Source organism: Mirounga angustirostris, unplaced genomic scaffold, assembly GCF_029215605.1.
Source record: "Mirounga angustirostris isolate CCGP_5_RB_7025 unplaced genomic scaffold, mMirAng1.0.hap1 SCAF_8, whole genome shotgun sequence".
Classification (NCBI taxonomy): domain Eukaryota; kingdom Metazoa; phylum Chordata; class Mammalia; order Carnivora; family Phocidae; genus Mirounga; species Mirounga angustirostris.
This window is the reverse complement of record NW_026991716.1, coordinates 116,796,678-116,814,401: the sequence shown is the minus strand read 5'-3', so window position 1 is coordinate 116,814,401 and position 17,724 is coordinate 116,796,678. Positions and strand designations below refer to the sequence as shown.

Sequence of the window (17,724 nt, the reverse complement as noted above, 5' to 3'; positions counted from 1 at the left end):
CAATGAGGTCATCTGCATCACCTGCATGAGGAGACCTCCCACCTCTCCCCTTAAGGGAAGATGACCTTGCCTGAAACAAGTTTTACTAATAACTTCTTTGTCCTGCCACAACCCCTGCCCCCATCCGCTTCTGCCTAGAAAAGCTTTCTATTTGGCACAGCTCCTTGGAGCTCCCTTCTATTTGTTTGAAGAAAGTCAATTTGTGCCTTTTTTTTTTTTTTCAGTTGAATTTTTGGTCTTTAACTAGAGGAAACCAGGGAGGGAGGAGGGAAACCAGGAGAGTGGTGCCCTAAAGCCAAGAGGAGAAAGTGGTTCAAGAAAGTGGGAGTGTCAATTCTGTTGAAGGCTGCTAGTAGCTGAAGTAAAACGAGGCCTATAAGGGAGAACAGGGTTTGGCAACATGGAGGCCATCGGTGACATTGACAAGGGCAAGCTTGGTGGAGTGGAGGCAGTGAAAGTTCATGCAACATGGACTGCTGGAGAAGGCAACATGAGGAAGTGGTGGCCATGACCATAGCAGATCCCGTAAGTAGTTTTGCTGAGAAGGGCAGATAAATGGGGCTGTATGATGGTGATATTACTGCTGGGAGATGTAGACCATATTAATGTGATAAGAATGATTCAGGAGAGAGGAAGACATTATGATATAGGAGAAATATCCTATCTGCAGGATGAGGCCCTGGAGGGTACAAGGATACAAGCTTGCAGAGGCTCAACAGAAGGGCTGGCCCCTAACTGCCCCTGGGAGTGCTTGTCCATGTTAGGAGGAAATGCAAAGACTATGGCACATAGGCCGGTCTACAGATGGTTTTGGTGTGGGGAGGTGGATGCTTCTATTTTCTCACTGATGTCCTGAGCAAGGACAAAGAATATACTAGAGAATATCCTCAAGTAGAATTGCCTCAGAGTGCCCTTTTACAGTCTGTCATCATGAATTTAAAGTAAGACAAGTCATTATATTTGGGTGTTTTTCTCCAGGAAATTTTAGATGCTACCCTCCTCCCGATGCCCCCTCCAACTCCAGCCCTGCCCTAGCTTGGCTTATCTGTCAGTCCTGCTAGATGCCCATTCTGTGGGAAAGCTGTGCTGCTCCTCCAAGGCTAGATCTAGTGCTCTCTTGTTGTCTCTCTTACCCTGGATAAGACTCTACTGTAATTATCCACTGACTCATATCTATATCTCCCTCCAGAATGTAAGCTCCCATCTGGCGGGAATTTTCAGCTCTGATGTTCTGAGCTCTAACCCCAACCTCAAAGGTAGCACTTAGCACACAATAGGTGCTCATTGAATAAACATGGTCCATAGGGCAAATATCAACCTCTCCAATTTCCACGTTAACATCAAGAATATTTGCATTGAGTGTTAATTAAAAAGAATTATTGCTTATTTATTACCAAAATACTAAGTTTCCTTAAGATTTCTAGTTCGGCTTCATCTTGCTGTAGTTGCCAAAGTTACCATATATAATTATATACAAAGCAATTTTATTTTTAAGGAGGTTTGCATTTTACTTTTTATTTATTTTTTAAAATACTTTATTTTTAAGTAATCCCTACACCCAACATAGGGCTTGAACTCAATCCCAAGATCAAGAATCTCATGGTCTACCGACTGAGCCAACCAGGTGCCCCAAAAAAGAACTTTGCATTTTAGCTGACTTACTTTTCATTCTGCTCTCTAAAGATGGTGAATAGGGAAAAAAATTTATGATAGTGAAGGTTAGAGAAGAAAAACAAGCAACAAGCTTGTAAGTATTTTAAGTGCGGTGCAAGAGACCTGCACATCATATTTTATTTACTGGTTTTCTTTTTCAGATTAGAAACCAACAATTTTGAGGGAAAATATGCCCCATTTTTCCTACAAACATTTGTACAAGAAGGGGAAATATATATTAAATAACGACATCTTAGAATGGTTAGGAACATTTTGAGAAGATATAATTTAGATTTAAAGTCAGTTTGCATACAAAGAATAGATTTAACACAATCAGGGACATGGGTCTCAGTGCTATTCACTTCTCCATTGCTAGGTAATAGACATGTTTTTTTCTCTGATTGATCATCAGTCATTATGGCCACTTACCCAATCAGTGGGCACTGCAACATCTTACAAAGATGCAAGAATGCATTTACTCTGTCATGTCATCTTCAAAATATCCAACAACCTTGAGATGGACCTTTATGTCCAATATAAGTAAAATACACTCTTAGTAATGTGAAGCTCGGAGAGATTCAGTAAAACTTACACAAAGTCACAGAGCTGGTAAAGGGCCGATTCTGAATTCAGTTCAGACCAGTTGGTTGGGCTTTAAGAGTGACAAAACAGGGGCAGCCCCTTATGATGTCTAAAGTCCTTTCCAGGTCTAATATTTTATAATTTCCAAAGAAACAAAGAAATTTCTCCTCACACTTCTTTCTCATCTTGAATTATTAACCCCATGATCAGCCGGGAGACAAATCAGAATTTCTCGGCATCTCTCCTGTTCTCCAGATGTGCACATGTGGACTAAAGCTTTACACACAGGAACTCAAAAGGACAAACTTTCCTTGAAGTAGTAAGAAACGCCATTTCCATTTTCCTGCCTAAAGCTCTGCTAGAGAGAGGAGGATGGCTAAAAACAAGGACAGGACAAATAAATGTCTCAGAGATGCTTAGGAAATGGGTGTTATAGGAGTGTGAGTATTTATACATAAAACCTAAATCTGCACTGTTTTTCATTTAGTTCAGGTTTTTAGTTTCTAGTTATTAGGTCATGTACTTGTTGGAAAAGTAAATATTTATTTCAGTTCTGTAAAATGTTGAATTCACTCTTGCCATTAATTTATTTCAAGAGTTATAACCCGACCTCTACATTTAACTCTATAATCAGCAATGCACATCGTCAGATGAACATCTGACACACAACAGGGCATGCATTACTTAATTATGGAAAGCACATGTAATAGCAATCATTTGGATAGTGGATTACTTCACAAGATTTCATTGTAGGAACGAACTCATGCCACAGATGAAGAAAAAAGTCTCAGAAAGGCCAGTGACCTGTCGAAGATTCGGATGCAAGTAAGGGGCAGAGTCAGCACCTAGAACATACTCTGAGAGTTCATGAATATAAAAACACTGTCTTTGAGATGATGTGTTATTACCTCTCAGAAAGATAGTTGAAGAATACTAAGCAGTCTTTTTATTCTTTCTTCCTTTTTTTTTCCCTAGACAGTCTTTTTTTTTTTTTTAAGATTTTATTTATTTGAGAGAGAGAGTGAGAGACAACACAAGAGGGAAGAGGGTCAGAGGGAGAAGCAGACCCCCTGCTGAGCAGGGAGCCCGATGCGGGACTTGATCCCTGGACTCCAGGATCATGACCTGAGCCGAAGGCAGTCGCTTAACCAACTGAGCCACCCAGGCGCCCCCTAGACAATCTTAAAGATTCGTGATTGGGGTCATAAATCCTTGGCTCTAGGAGCACCACATGCATCATGCCAAGTGAGAATGCCAAGTCTGAGCTGGACAAGGGTGACTAGAGCAAATCATCAGGAAGCTGTGTGAGAGGTCCATTGTAGCATGGGGAAAAGAATGGCAAGCTGAGAGATGGAGAGCAGTGGAGACCCATCTCTAATACCGGGAGGTAAACTTCATGGGTGACTCAGCTGGGATGCCCTACTCTTGCCCTAACAGATAAATGTCCTCTGGCTCTGCCCTCACAGGCTGACTGGCCTTACATCCAGGGGCTCCCTTGCCCTCTAGCTTCCAGTTGGTTCTGTGAATGAGGACCCTTGACAGAGATGGGAGGGATGGAAGTAAAGTCAGGCATTACCCTTGGCTTTCTCCCTGTGAGGTCCCCAAAGGTCATGGCTCCTCTCTAGGGCTCCTGCTTTCCATGACTTTCCCTCTCCATGCACCAACCCTGTGGTCCTCCTCCCCCCCCACCATCCGTGGTACCAGTACCTGTTATCCCAGTTCAAATGCTGCTGGAACCCTAACACATTCTGCAGGATTCCTCCCAGTTGTCCCTCTGCTCATGATTATGTTGTCAACTACTGAATTTGGTTTGCTTGTTCTTCTTTCTCTAAAGTAAGGATTCGTGGCTCCTTCACATGAAGTTCAGATGGTGCACAAATTATTAACGCAAGAAAATGTTCCAAATTCACTCCATTTTCTTAAAAGCATGACTATCGTCCACAATCACAAGAGAGACGCCAAAAGTAAGTAAAATAAGGACACAGCTTTATTTCTCTACAAGGCAGTAAATACACTGTCATCTCCAAGTTCAGTGCCAGACATCGTGCACCAAATATTCTTAAGGCACCCCTAATCTGACTCCAGCGGCAAACACAGGCTCTGTACAGCAGTTCTGAGCCCATACACTCAGAAACCATGGGGGACGCTGATCAAACACATAACCCCTGAATTAAAGAATAGTGAGAGTGAACTCAAAACAAAACACAAGACATCAACAACATAGATCTCCCAAAAAAGAAGTGCAATGCATGCTCTTATAAACCAACAATAACAAGAAAATAAAAAAATAAAAAACAATAACAACAACAAATGCAAAATCTCCCAAACAAGTTTTCCAATGTATTACAAAAGGGGGGGGGGATGTACATATATATATATAAAAAATAAAAAAGTCTGAAATACTAGTGCATAGTCAATTGCCTAACACCAAGTTTCTTCTCTTTCCATCCAAAGCTCTACTGCTCCTCTGATACTAGCAGCATGTCTACAGGCTAAAACCATAGCAGCAAAACACATTTTTTCATTTGGCATTTACAAAATTAAATTACTGAATAAAAATATAATTCTTTTATAAAACTATTTCATACAGTAATAATTTTCAAAGCAAGCTAACAAAAAAAACCCCACATAAAATGGTTTAGTACAATAAATGCACCTCCAATGTTATTAACCATAAATGAGCATTTACGATCTTGATTAATGATCCCATGGTATTAAGCCAACATCTACAGTAATGCATCGTGTTTAGTGATCGAGAAAAGTGATATATTGGAGTACCTTTGTGTGTGTGTGTAAAATTTCAAAAAACCTCATCACAGGAAAAAATACTGATCCGTCGGTCCTCTAAAATACAGATAAATCATTTTAGGTTTAAAAAAATCTGCATTAAGATTATTAACAACTGACTACAATTCATTACCTAGTAATTTAGGTAAGACTGTCATTTATTTATTTATTTTTTTAAAATCCTTTTAGTTGGGTGAAATCCCACAAGATTTCATCCACCTAAATGCACTTGGTGCTGCTCTCAGCTGTTGTACCACAACAAAAATAGGCTCTTCTCCCATTCATGAAAAGTCTCATGTAGAGGAATGATATATCCCAAGTCACCTTGAAGTGTTCTGAAAACCATAATGCTTGTCTAGAAATGTCTCACATGACCAGAGTCCGGGTTGAGAAGGCATTCGCGTATTTTCGAGCCTGACCAGAAGCCGTCATCTGATCTTCTGTCTTTCCACAGGATGCAGCTTCCCAGGCGCCGCCACAAGGCTAATGGGGCAAAAGAGGCCAACAGCAAGGTTAGACAGGGGACCCATGCCTCATCCCCTGAAGGATTCCCAGTCCCAGCAAGGCCAGCACAGGGAATTCTGACCTCCCGCCGGCAAAAGTAGACACCAGGGAGCCTTCGTCAGATAAAATCTCACCCCGGGGACTCCAGAGTCCTGAAGTGATAGTAGTGATCAGAAATCATTTACCGCTAAGAGAGAGGAAACCCCACTTCAGCCAAGATCATAAGCTACAGCTGCATCTTCGCCCTCGAGTGCCTTTTGTCCACTAGGGTGATTTTTGCCAAGTTGGAGATGGGGAATGGGCATAATCCTCCCAGATGCCTCTGGGCATTTCCTCATTATACAAACTGGTGAGGGCTTCAGTTCTCTGAGGGAGGAAGCTCCCACAGGTGCTGGAATCGACTCACACCTCCTAAACATAGTATATATTTTGTATTATCAATGAAGCATCAATTAATTTAGAAATCTCTGTTCACCAGGATAAGACACCCTGGAAGATGCAGATGAACTAGTATCTGCTAGGCCGCATCGACATCCCGGTCCGGCGTTTGACACATCACGGTCACGATCTCACCGACATAGCACAAGCACCCCGAGGGGGAGGTTCCTTCTCTCTTCAAACGGGCAGGAAATGGAGACTCGGAGAGTGGACATAACCTGCCCAAAGCTGCTCCAAGGGTGAGGAGTGGAGTGGCTTTGACCCCAGGTTTGTCTCCTGAACAGTCCGAGGCCCTACCTTCCCTCCATACTGCTTCCAACTGAAATATGTACTGTTTTGCTCTACTTCATTCCTGAAAGGATTTATGATGCTCACAAAATAAATATAAGATAACAGGGATTAGACAGTGGATGAGGCAGGGTCATGGGGAAATATGGAAAAAATAACACGATGATGGTGTGATATTTTTATGTAAAACGTTCGTCACGAAGTACAGTGAGCCAACTAAGTGTCAGCCTCAAGCCTGTCTCTGAGCTCTCTAGCAGTCAGTGCAAAGGGGGACACAGAAACACAAGCAGATTTGGGGTCTGTGAGCTCAAAACTAAACCAGTGGTTTATTCAAAGCACAACTCTTCCTGCTATGGACACCCAAGAGGGGTTTTCCCATGGGACAAAAGAAGAAGCCAAGAAAGGCCTCTGCTTTCTAGAGCCTCCAGTGTCCTGTATGGGACAAAGTGAACACGTGGGAACCAGGTGGGGGGGACAACAGGCAGCATGGGAGGTTCGTGGGCCGTGCCCAGTGAAGGGGGGATGGCGCACAGAGACATTGCCAGGGAGAGCAAGAAAAGGCGGACTTAGATGGGCAGGTGAGAAAGAAGGAATGTACCCTGGGTAGAGAAATAGCACAAAAGAACCAGGAAGCTGCAGTTTGTACCTTGCTTCTGGGAGGGACTGCAAGAGAGGAAGATCTGGTGGATTCGGTGACAACGTTCAGCAAGTGTCACCATGTGCCAGCCATGCTTCCGAGTGTTTTCCATCTTTCATCTCACGTAATCCCCACACAAAATACCGGAGGCACAGGGACGGATCAGTGCCCCTGTTTTGTAGACCCGCCAACGGTAAAGGAAGAGAGAGTGCAGGCAACATCCTCACTGTTGTCCAGCTAAGAAGTGGTGAAGCTGGGCTGAGTCCAGGCCCTTGAGAGTGTAGGATGCTACTTCATTAGTGTCCTTAACAGTGGAAAATTGTGGGCTCAGCCCAGCGAGGTCTTGGATTGCAGGAAGAAGCGTTTAGATGGGGGGCGGGGGGGGGGTGGAATCAAAGTCATCAGGCTCTGTAGCAAAGAGGAATCATTCTGAGTGAACATGGCGTTTGTATGGTGATGGGGTTTCCTAGCCTAGTGGCTGGAACAAAGTATCAGTGACAGAAGGCCTATGGTGCCATGTTTCTTTCTTTCTTTTTTTTTTTTTTAAAGATTTTATTTATTTATTCATGACAGACAGAGAGAGAGAGAGAGAGAGAGAGGCAGAGGGAGAAGCAGGCTCCCGAGGAGCAGGGAGCCCGATGCGGACTCGATCCCAGGACCCTGAGATCATGACCTGAGCCGAAGGCAGACGCCCAACCATCTGAGCCACCCAGGTGCCCTGGTGCCATGTTTCTAACTTGGGAGCTTGCACAGGACACAAAGTGGATTTCCTGGCTTCTGCCCCATCTGCCAAGCAGTCTCACCACGAATGCAAAGGACATCGTCTAAGTTTACACTTGTTTTGCTCTGAAGGCTCAGAGGCTCACCATGTAACCTGAAATACTACATAGCAAGATGGATTATCATAATATCTTCCTGGAGCTGTGTATCACAAAGATGACAGACATTTGTTTGGGGCCGACGTCTGCCACTGGGTCACACTGAATCTTTTCCTAAACAAAATCACCAGGTTGATTTTGTTGATTTTCAGTTCTTTGAAATAGTTCTGAATAAATGATGGTTCTCCAGGTTCAAGCAAGCAGATTAAATATACATGTTTCTCTGGTGTCTATCTGTCCATATAAATTCCATATTTCAATTAAGTTAGTCGCTTACATGTTGTTGCTAAATTGTTCAGTGCTGCACTGAAACACCAAATTGACACACGAAGCCCGATTAAAAAAGGTAAAAGTTGGTGTTACCGTTTCAGTGACTGAGTTGGCATATCTGTTGTCACTGCAGCGGCGTGACCGGTCATTACTCGAGGGTGAAGAGAGAAATATGGCCGACGTCTGCACGAAGGACTGTGCAGCGCTCAGAACCAAGTGCGCAGATCTTAAAAAACAAGCGACTAAAGAGGCAGCAGAAGGAAATACCTTCATATGCCAATATCTTCTATGTAAATCCCAAATCACAGAAAGATACACACTAAACCCCAAAATACCTATTTTGAGAGAATACATACAGATGGAGGGGAAAGGGGAATGAAGGTGAGGTTGGAGAGAAGAGCGAGAAGCAGGGACAAATGTTTCTATTTTCTCCAGTTAAGAATTTTGCTACTTAATACTACTCAGCCATCAAAAAAAAAAAAAAAGAAAGAAAAAAGAAATCTTGCCATTTGCAATGATGTGGATGGAACTAGAGGGTATTATGCTAAGCGAAATAAGTCAATCGGAGAAAGGCAATTATCATATGATCTCACTCAGAGGTGGAATTTAAGAGACAAAACAGAGGATCATTGGAGAAGAGAGGAAAAAATAAAAGACGAAAGCAGAGAGGGAGACAAACCATAAGAGACTCTTAATCTCAGGAAACAAACTGAGGGTTGCTGGAGGGGAGGGGAGTGGGGGATGGGGTAACTGGGTGATGGACATTAAGGAGGGCACATGATGGGCATTATATAAGACTGACGAATCACTGACCTCTACCTCTGAAACCAATAATATATTATATGTTAATTAATTGAATTTAAATTTTAAAAATTTGAAAAAAGGAATTTTTCTACTTATCTGTGCTTCAATAAATATAGACCTAATTTTCTAAACGTGTAAATTACATATCTTAAAATACTATGTGGAAACAATCTCCTGCTTGCTTTTACCATGTCTCCTGGTAAAAGTCAGGTTCTGACCCTTGGCCATACAGTACCTAAGTTAATTCAGGATTCCCAGAATCTGTTCAGGAGAACTGAATACTGAGTATTATCAATTTCTTATATTCTTTTTTTTTTTTTTAAGATTTTATTTATTTCACAGAGAGAGAGCGAGAGAGCACAAGCAGGGGGGAACAGCAGAGGCAGAGGGAGAAGCAGGCTCCCCGCTGAGCAAGGAGCCTGATGCAGGGCTCGATCCCAGGACCCTGGGATCATGACCTTAGCCGAAGGCAGACGCTTAACAGACTGAGCCACCCAGGCGGTCCTCAATTTCATCTATTCTTAACTTGAAATTTGACTGTGTTCTTATTGGATCTCCCACATGGCTCACCACTTTATTCATGTTTGGCTCTTTCTCTAGGACTGGATATTTAAAACAAGATCAATATAAAAAAAGGTAAACCATATATTTTTAATTAGTATTTTAAGGAAACTTTTCAAACAGTCAGCTTTTCCTAAGTCAAAACAGAATTTTCCAAGAAACAAATTAAATTCCAGGAAATGGAGCATCTCAAGGGCATATAAGCCCTGTAGCTCAGAGCCTGGGTTGGAACACCTGAATCTCCCAGTGCAGACAAACGCCAGGACCCAGTAGGCACTGTGTGTAGAACAGAAAGGCCAGTGGGCAGCATGAGCGGGCAGCTCCTTTTCTGCAGGTGTGAGTACTTCTCGCAACAATGAATGAAAAACTGGTCAGGGCAGACACAGACCGACAGGGTGAGAGTTAAGGAAGAGCAGAGGGTCAAGTACTCAGGTAAGAGAAGAAGTGCTCAGGTCCAACAGCTGACATGACGGTCGCCTCCTCTTTTGCTAGTTCCTTCTCTCTCCTTACCTTGAAGCCCTGGGGCCCTTGGCCAACTTCTCAAGCAGACAGAAGAGTTTTGACAAAGGGGGATTAAATGTCTTCGTGCTAGAAGAATATTTTTTAATACTGTCATATATATCTTTGTGCCTCCTTATTCCTTCTTAAATTTTAGTTTCATTTACACTAAAGAATTGATAAGAATTATGGATTTCTGCACATGAATTCTTGTGCTAATGCAGACCTGTCACTCGAACGCTAAGTCATTTCAACATTAATAATCCTACGGCACATCCTCCTCCTCTAGCCTGAGAGTCACCTTGTTTATCCTGTGATGTGCCTTTAATTGCCCCCGGGGCAGAAGTGAACTGTAAACAGACTGTCAAAGCTTTAACTGGGATATCCTGCCAAGGCACTTTAAATAAATACTTGATCCTTTGTGGAAAACAGAAGAAATAAAATGAGACAAGACCACCACGTCCACAGGTGGTTTTCTGTCAGAATTAGATTATCTTCACGTTTTTCTTTAGAATATAGTTTTTTCATCATGCTGAACAACTGCTATCATTATTATATTCATACTGCAGCTTCACACAATAGCTGATGTCAAAAACCTTGGCAAGGTTTCCAATTCGTAGCCCTAATGAAAAAATTTGCATCAGTCATAAAAAAATGATTTTGTAAAACCAAAGCAACTCATGAGATGGTACTGTATTTTTCTTTCGTTCTGTTTTTTTTTTAAATAATAAACAGGTGTCCTAATGAGTAAGAATAAGAATTATCTGATTATTCTATTTAACCCAACTGAAGAAAATACTTACTGTGGACTAAAATTCTAAAAGTCAGAATTCCTTTCCCAAAGGGCATCTTTTAAAGATGTATCAATTATAAGAGATAATGTAAAATCCTTGGAAGCTGTTGAATCTTGAAAGTCAGGGATGGACTGGTGATGAAATGTCACTAAGGTAAGGTTAATAGCCAACTTCTCTCACGCATGAATGCCTCCCTATGTCTGCACAAAACAGTGAAATGACCCCAACTTCAGGGTTTTTAACTTCTCATAGAAAAGAGCCTTAAAAGTTAGGGAATTAAAGGCCCAGACAGTGATTGGAAGTCACCCCATCCACCAGCCTCCACCCCACCCAAGCCTAAGTTAACTGTTGCTAATGTGGCTAGACTTTTCCCCAGTTTGGAGTTTGTCCTAGATGTCTCCAGGGGTCTCTCTCTTACATGTTTTTAGACTTTACAAACAGTTTATATCACATAGACTAGGGCGTCACATATTAGTTCAGACTATTAAGATTAAGACAAGTGCCAAATTGCTCCAAAGCAATTCTATCTTTGCTGGCCCGAGCATCATAGTGTTTACCAAGGCGAATCAAACAAAATCCGTATCTTGTAATGCCTGGGGCAGGGCACTCTAAATCTGAGCTTGATATCCTCCCCCCGCCTCATTCGGCCTTTCCTAGTTCAACCCAAAAGCTGTATAGGGCCAACTTGCTTGATTTAGAACATATATTGAAAGCGGGTCACTGAAATGTAACTGCCAATGGCTATGTGAATTCTTGCTGGGGCAAGTGGAAAAAAGTGACCCAAGGGAGAACCAGATGAGTACAGAAGTATCCAAGGGAGCAGGTCAACAACAGCATACTACATTAAGAAATGCCTGGAAAGACCTATGTCACACGTAGACAGACTGTCTTCCATGTCTGTTGACACGCCAACACAAGCAGCAGAAAAATAGAGAAGACCAGTCAATCAGTTATTTCATGTCCACCACACCACATTCTTTGGTGTGTGTGTCTAAAGACTACCTTTATTTCAGGAATGAGTTGAGTCAGCTGTCTCTTTGGGTGACCCACTGACACAGTTCTGCAAGAGTGAAACAGGGAATGAGAAAGAGCTTGCTAGAGGAAATAGTACACCACAGGGCAAGAAGCCCTGGCTATACAGGAGGCCTCCTTGCCTGTCTTTCTGACAGAGACTGTGTATAGCCTTTGCCTAATAACAGAGACCACCAATGTCTATGGGCAACTGGGCTGCCATTTTGAAAGCAATGTTATCTCCATTTCATCTTCCTACCAACCTTATCTGATGAGTGGAGGACATACTATAGTCCTCAATTTATAGATGAGAGCATTTTGGTCTGAAGAGGTTAATGAGTTAGGATCACGCAATCAGAAAATGGTGGAGTCTAGACTAGAACCAGGTTCCTGTTATCTGCGTGCTAGTTTATTTTGCTCTTTAGCAATGCCGATCATACAAAAAGGGTTTGCCCTACTTTTTAAAAAATTCATTAACAATTCATGTAAAGATAGGAGCAATCAAAAACATATGGAACTGAAAAAGTGAGTCTCATCTGCTTGCAAAAATATTTTAAGATTCCTCAATGCTGTGCAAATGTGTTTAAATAATAATGGCCTGAGAAATTCACTTAAATTGAATTCACTGTTTTACAAAAGTAAGGCCATGACAAGCCAAGTCAGGAAATTAAAATTTAAGGCTGTCATTCTGTGGTTACAAAAAAGAGGAAAGTGAGTGAGTAAAAAAGCATATGAACACATCTTTTACACTTGGGTTTTAAATAGGAATAAAAGGAAATTATAATTTAAGAGAAAAATACAGAAGTTCAGAAGGCTTATAACAAGTACAGTTTCAGATCTACCAATGAAAATGTCTACCTCAAGAAATATTTATTAGCATAATATATTTATTTCAAAACGTAAAGCAAATTGAAAGCATATTGAAGAAAATAGGCAGCTCTTTTCTCCATGCTGAGGAGGGAGTTTTGCGTGTGCGAGTGCGTGTGCGTGTGTGTGTGTGTGTCTGCCTCAGGCTCTTTCAGGGTAACTTTTGAATAGTGTTCCACCATGAATCTCTTTCCTGTCCCAAACTGCAAGCTTTCTAAGCTGAATTTTATTTCCCCAAATTAGATAATTTTATCATTTTCTAGACTCCATCCGCTACCCCCACACAACGTGGGAAAAAATGGTACAACTGTCCAACGTGAAAATCTCACATATTCTAAGCTGCATGAAAGACACAAATATCAAAAATGTCTCAGAACATTTTTATTATGAGTCCCTGTTTACTGGTACAATGTAAAATTAAAGCACCTTTAAAAAGGAAAAAGAAATCCAACAATTATAAGATTGTGCGGCTGCCACAAATTCTTTTTGGAAGAAGATTGAGCATAAATAATTTTAAAAACAAATAGAACATTATTTGTGCCTAATGGATAATATAGCCTCTATGTAAGCATTATACTTTACGGGCTGTAACTCAGAGTTCTGAGTTGTTAAAATTCACTGGTTCCCAATGACAACCCACAGAACACACAGACATACTTAGCACCCTGATTTTGGTCTCTACATACCGTTTCCCACTGAAAGGATCAGAGCTCTTTGGGGAAATGGTTAATTCCAGGAAGAGCGGAAGGAAATATGACTATTAAGTGAAACCAATGTAAATTCAATGAAACTGAAAATTCTGTTCCTCAGTGGCACTAGCCACATTTCAAGAGCTCTGGCCACATATGACTAGTGGTTATCACATGGGACAGTAGCCTTTCCATCACTACAGGAGTTCTATTGGACAACATTGGTCTAGAGATTAAAAGAGATTTAAAAGACTTAACGACAAAATGCACTGTGTGAAACTGTTTCATTTCTGATCAGAAAAATAAAAAAGATTCTTTTTTGGATTAATGGGGAAACTTAAATACAGCCTGAGAATTAGAATATTAAGGAATTATTGTAAATAACAATGTGTGATGACAGTATTAGGTCATACAGAAAAACATCTTTAGTTTTAGAGATACATCTGGAAGTACACAAATGAATAAACATCATATTGTCTGGAATTTTAACATGCTTCATAAAAAATAGATGAAGTAAATATGGCAAAATGTTAATAATTGTTAAATCTAAATCAGAATATTTTCTATAATTCTATGTATGTTTGAAATTTGTCATAATAAAATGTTAAACTCATAGCTTCTTGCATTTCTAGTTTTAGAATATCAAATGTAATTTATACATATTTATGTATAAGCACGTGCATTTCTATGTACATTAGGAGCTAGAACCATAAGGGTCCAGTATTTTGGCCTCAAAAACAGTAATTGCTCTGCCTTATGTGTTATTGCCATAATTAATCCAGGGATGATTAAAACTGAAATGACAGAACACAGAATTACTGTGGTCTTCAATAGACTGTTCTTGTACCTAAGTTATCTAGACTACTGGGTGGATAGACACTCAATTGCCCTATACATGTGGCAGATATCTTACATTTTAGAAGTATCAAAATTTTAAAATATTTTAGGAATCACATTTAGTTGTTTTAATTAAAAGCACTATGATAAAAATATCTAGACTATTCAGCTAAAATCCCATTCAATATTTGATTTATTATAAGCACAAAGTACAAAAGCTACAGGTTGTATAAAGTACTCTCAAGCTGAAAAGCCAGATCATGTAAGAAATGCATTTGTTCAATAATACTGTTCATGAGCAATCTGCCTAATTAGGTCAAATTGAATTATCAATGGAAATATATGATAAAGTATTATGTCCTAACCAAACAAAATTACCAAATTGCATAAAAACTTATGTAAATATTGTTGAATCAGGACTGTATGAAATATAAACAATATACATTTAAATATCGAGATTCATTTGATGAATTTTCCAATATTTATCAACAGAAGTTTAAAACATTTTAGAAATCGCATATTTCTATGGTATCAGAAGCTAGAGCTCCATGACACAAAACAATGGAAATACTTGGTGTGTACTATTCATTCATTTAATGAGTATTTCTTAAAATGAATTAGTTATCTATTATAGCAGGTTATTAAGATATATTTAAGCAGTATAAATCAGTAAATCATATAGTGCAGATAGAAGCATTGACTTTAAAATTAACTTCTGGATCTCAATTACTTCATTTAGTGGAATTGACAAATACTGCCTTCACCACATGATGTACGTGAATGGCTTAATCCCAATATACAGATATTAGAATCTGTAGAGTGCCAAATATGAGTCCTTTATATGGTAGAAAATATAGATTAATAGAACAGGTCACTACTTAATTTTGAGTCTCAAAGATAACTAATATTTTCATTAAATAATATATAAATACATCGACAATTAAGTTCCATACTGATCATTTTTTTAAAAAAATACAACAGCATGTAAGATAAAAAAATCTGACAACTTACTTTTTTATAGTACTGACAACCTGCCAATTTAAAAAAAAATTTTTTTTATTAACATATAATGTATTATTTGTTTCAGGGTTACAGGTCTGTGAGTCATCAGTCTTACACAATTCACAGCACTCACCATAGCACATACCCTCCCCAGTGTCCATCACCCAGCCACCCCAACCCTCCCACCCCCCTCCACTCCAGCAACCCTCAGTTTGCTTCCTGAGATTAAGAGTCTCTTATGGTTTGTCTCCCTCTCTGATTTCATCTTATTTCATTTTTCCCTCCCTTCCCCTATGATCCTCTGTCTTGTTTCTCAAATTCCTCATATCAGTGAGATCATATGATACTTGCCTTTTTCTGATTGACTTATTTCGCTTAGCATAATACCCTCTAGTTCCATCCACGTCGTAAATGGCAAAATTTCATTTTTTTGATGGCTGCATAATATTCCATTGTATACCACTTGCCAATTTTATATAACATATATTTTATATCAGTACCATGTTCAGCTCTAATGGTTTTGGCCAAACACTATTCAGTTAGGCCAAAAGCTTTTAGGATTCAATTTTAGGAAAGTAGTAATCAGGGGTTTTCAACTTATGTAATGATAATTACTTACATCATGAAAACTGTCCTCAAATATACTTACATGTTTACTCTTTGAAATTCAGAATGCCCTTTTTCTATACTACTGTAAATATAGGTTGAATCCCAGACTAGGTTATAAAATATATGTAAGATTTACTCTAGCTTACTGTACTAACAGCAATGGTCAAATTCTAGGCTCTGGAAACCAAGGGCCAGGTATTTAGGAAGAAAGAGGGAAAGAGAAACAGAATGCATTGCCCTTCTGGAGCCAGGATCAGTGTAGGTAAAATTTTGAAAGAGCTGACCTTTGCCTTGACATCCTTCTAGCCTGCTTTCTGTGTCCCCCTTCTGCCTCGATGGAGTTTGCTCTCTTCTTCCTGTCCCAATTCTTGGTGATACCCAGGCCTGACTACCCAGGCCTGACTGACTCAGGAACACTCCAGAACTGGCTCCCCCCCACCCCCCCCAAGCATTGGCTTTCCCTCTTCCGTGTCCTATACTCCAGTCAACCGTCAATCTCTCACCAAAACTGTTGAATCAGATAGAGGCCATAAGAAAGCAATCTGATTAAGAAACAAAATGTGCCTACAGCCCTTCTAGCTGTATTTGTATTTCTTAAAAAATAATACTAAATATCACAAATACTTAAAAAGGGGAAGTTTTAAGATTCTCACAATTTGTGGGGAGAAAGCCTACCACAATGATGGGGAAGCCCTTAAGAGAGAGAGAGAGAGAGAAAAAAAGTTCTCAAAGCACGCCAACCTCTAATTCATAGTACAAATAGCACTTTCCACTTCGGACTCCAGGTTCTCTATATGCTCTGGGGTTTATGAAGTTTCCCTCAGTGTAGTTCAGAGGGATGGAGGGGAAGGCTCTGCCGGTGGCTAGGTACTGGGCTACTTAATGTTGAGAACTGCTTTAAATACTTTAGGGGAGTAAATTTGCATTCTTACTTATATTTGGCTTGGGATTAATTTGGAATTTACTGTATTTCATCAACATACACTGCTTCAGCGTTATAAGGGCAATCTCTTTTGATATTAAAACCCAGCAGCAGATGGTCAACTACGGCTTAGCCACACAACCCTGGCAGCTGACTTTCTTATTCTGATAGTCAAATAGATTGTAATCATTTTCCAACTAGCTAATTTCAAACTTCATTTAAAATCCAAACAGTGCCTGAGTTTTGATGGCTTATTAATTAAGCGTAAAAAGTAAGAATTTTGAAACAAAAAAAAGAACTATACCAATAAACTTTTTATGAAATGTGTAAGAGCAGAAGAGGGAGATGTTGACACGTATATGCCATGATCTTGCCCTCAGTCACAGTAAGAAATGTTTCACTTCATCAGGCTTTGAAAACCTGCTCTAATAAAAACTTGTGCTGTGTCTCATGTGAGTGGCAATAAGGAACGTTAGGAGATTTTTAGACATCAAGAGTTGTTAAAAAGCATCATTCCTCTATAACTAAAGTCGTAAAAAAAAACAACAACCCCAAAAAACCCTCCAGATGACAGTATTTCAGTGAATGGCTTTTAAGACACCAAAGTTGGAATAGTAATTACCTGCAAGGGACTTGCCAGGGACCTGTTTTTAGGTACTGTAAATGCTTTGAGAACATTGTCTTCATCTTCTGATACTGGCGTCATTAAAACGGAACTTGTAAGGATATTCTAAAGGGAAAGAACAATTTGAAATTTAAATGAGTCTGCAGAATATGAGAGCTGACATAATTTTGACACCGCAGAGAGGAGATTATTATGAAGGGATACACATGAGCAGGAACAAATGCAGGAATCTGCCAGAAATTTTCTTCTCACTGAGCTTAGCTATGCCCCAGCCCTAATCCCACTGTGGCAAACACCACTAAAACAGAAAGCTTTGGGGTCTGATATGGTTCTAGGCAGGAGGTGGGCACTCAAAAAAACATCTGCTAAAGGGATTGGTAAATCCATGCTTTTAAAAATGAAAGACTGGGGCACCTGGGTGGCTCAGTTGATTAAGCATCTGAATCTTGATTTTGGCTCAGGTCATGA

The 17,724-nt window shown here is 40.1% G+C and overlaps 1 protein-coding gene across 2 annotated transcripts in view; it reads right to left on the bottom strand.

Annotated features, from left to right (window-relative positions):
- Positions 1 to 4,204: 4,204 nt before the first annotated feature.
- MYB (MYB proto-oncogene, transcription factor) overlaps positions 4,205 to 17,724 on the bottom strand; it is a 35,292-nt gene continuing 21,772 nt past the window's right edge. For both annotated transcript variants that reach the window (XM_064598124.1, XM_064598123.1), the window contains 2 exons: positions 17,254 to 17,361; positions 4,205 to 5,505 (listed from right to left, as the gene is read on the bottom strand). In XM_064598124.1, the coding sequence (XP_064454194.1) occupies positions 5,389 to 5,505; positions 17,254 to 17,361 (225 nt within the window). In that variant the 3' untranslated portion in view covers positions 4,205 to 5,388. The remainder of the gene's footprint in view (positions 5,506 to 17,253; positions 17,362 to 17,724) is intronic.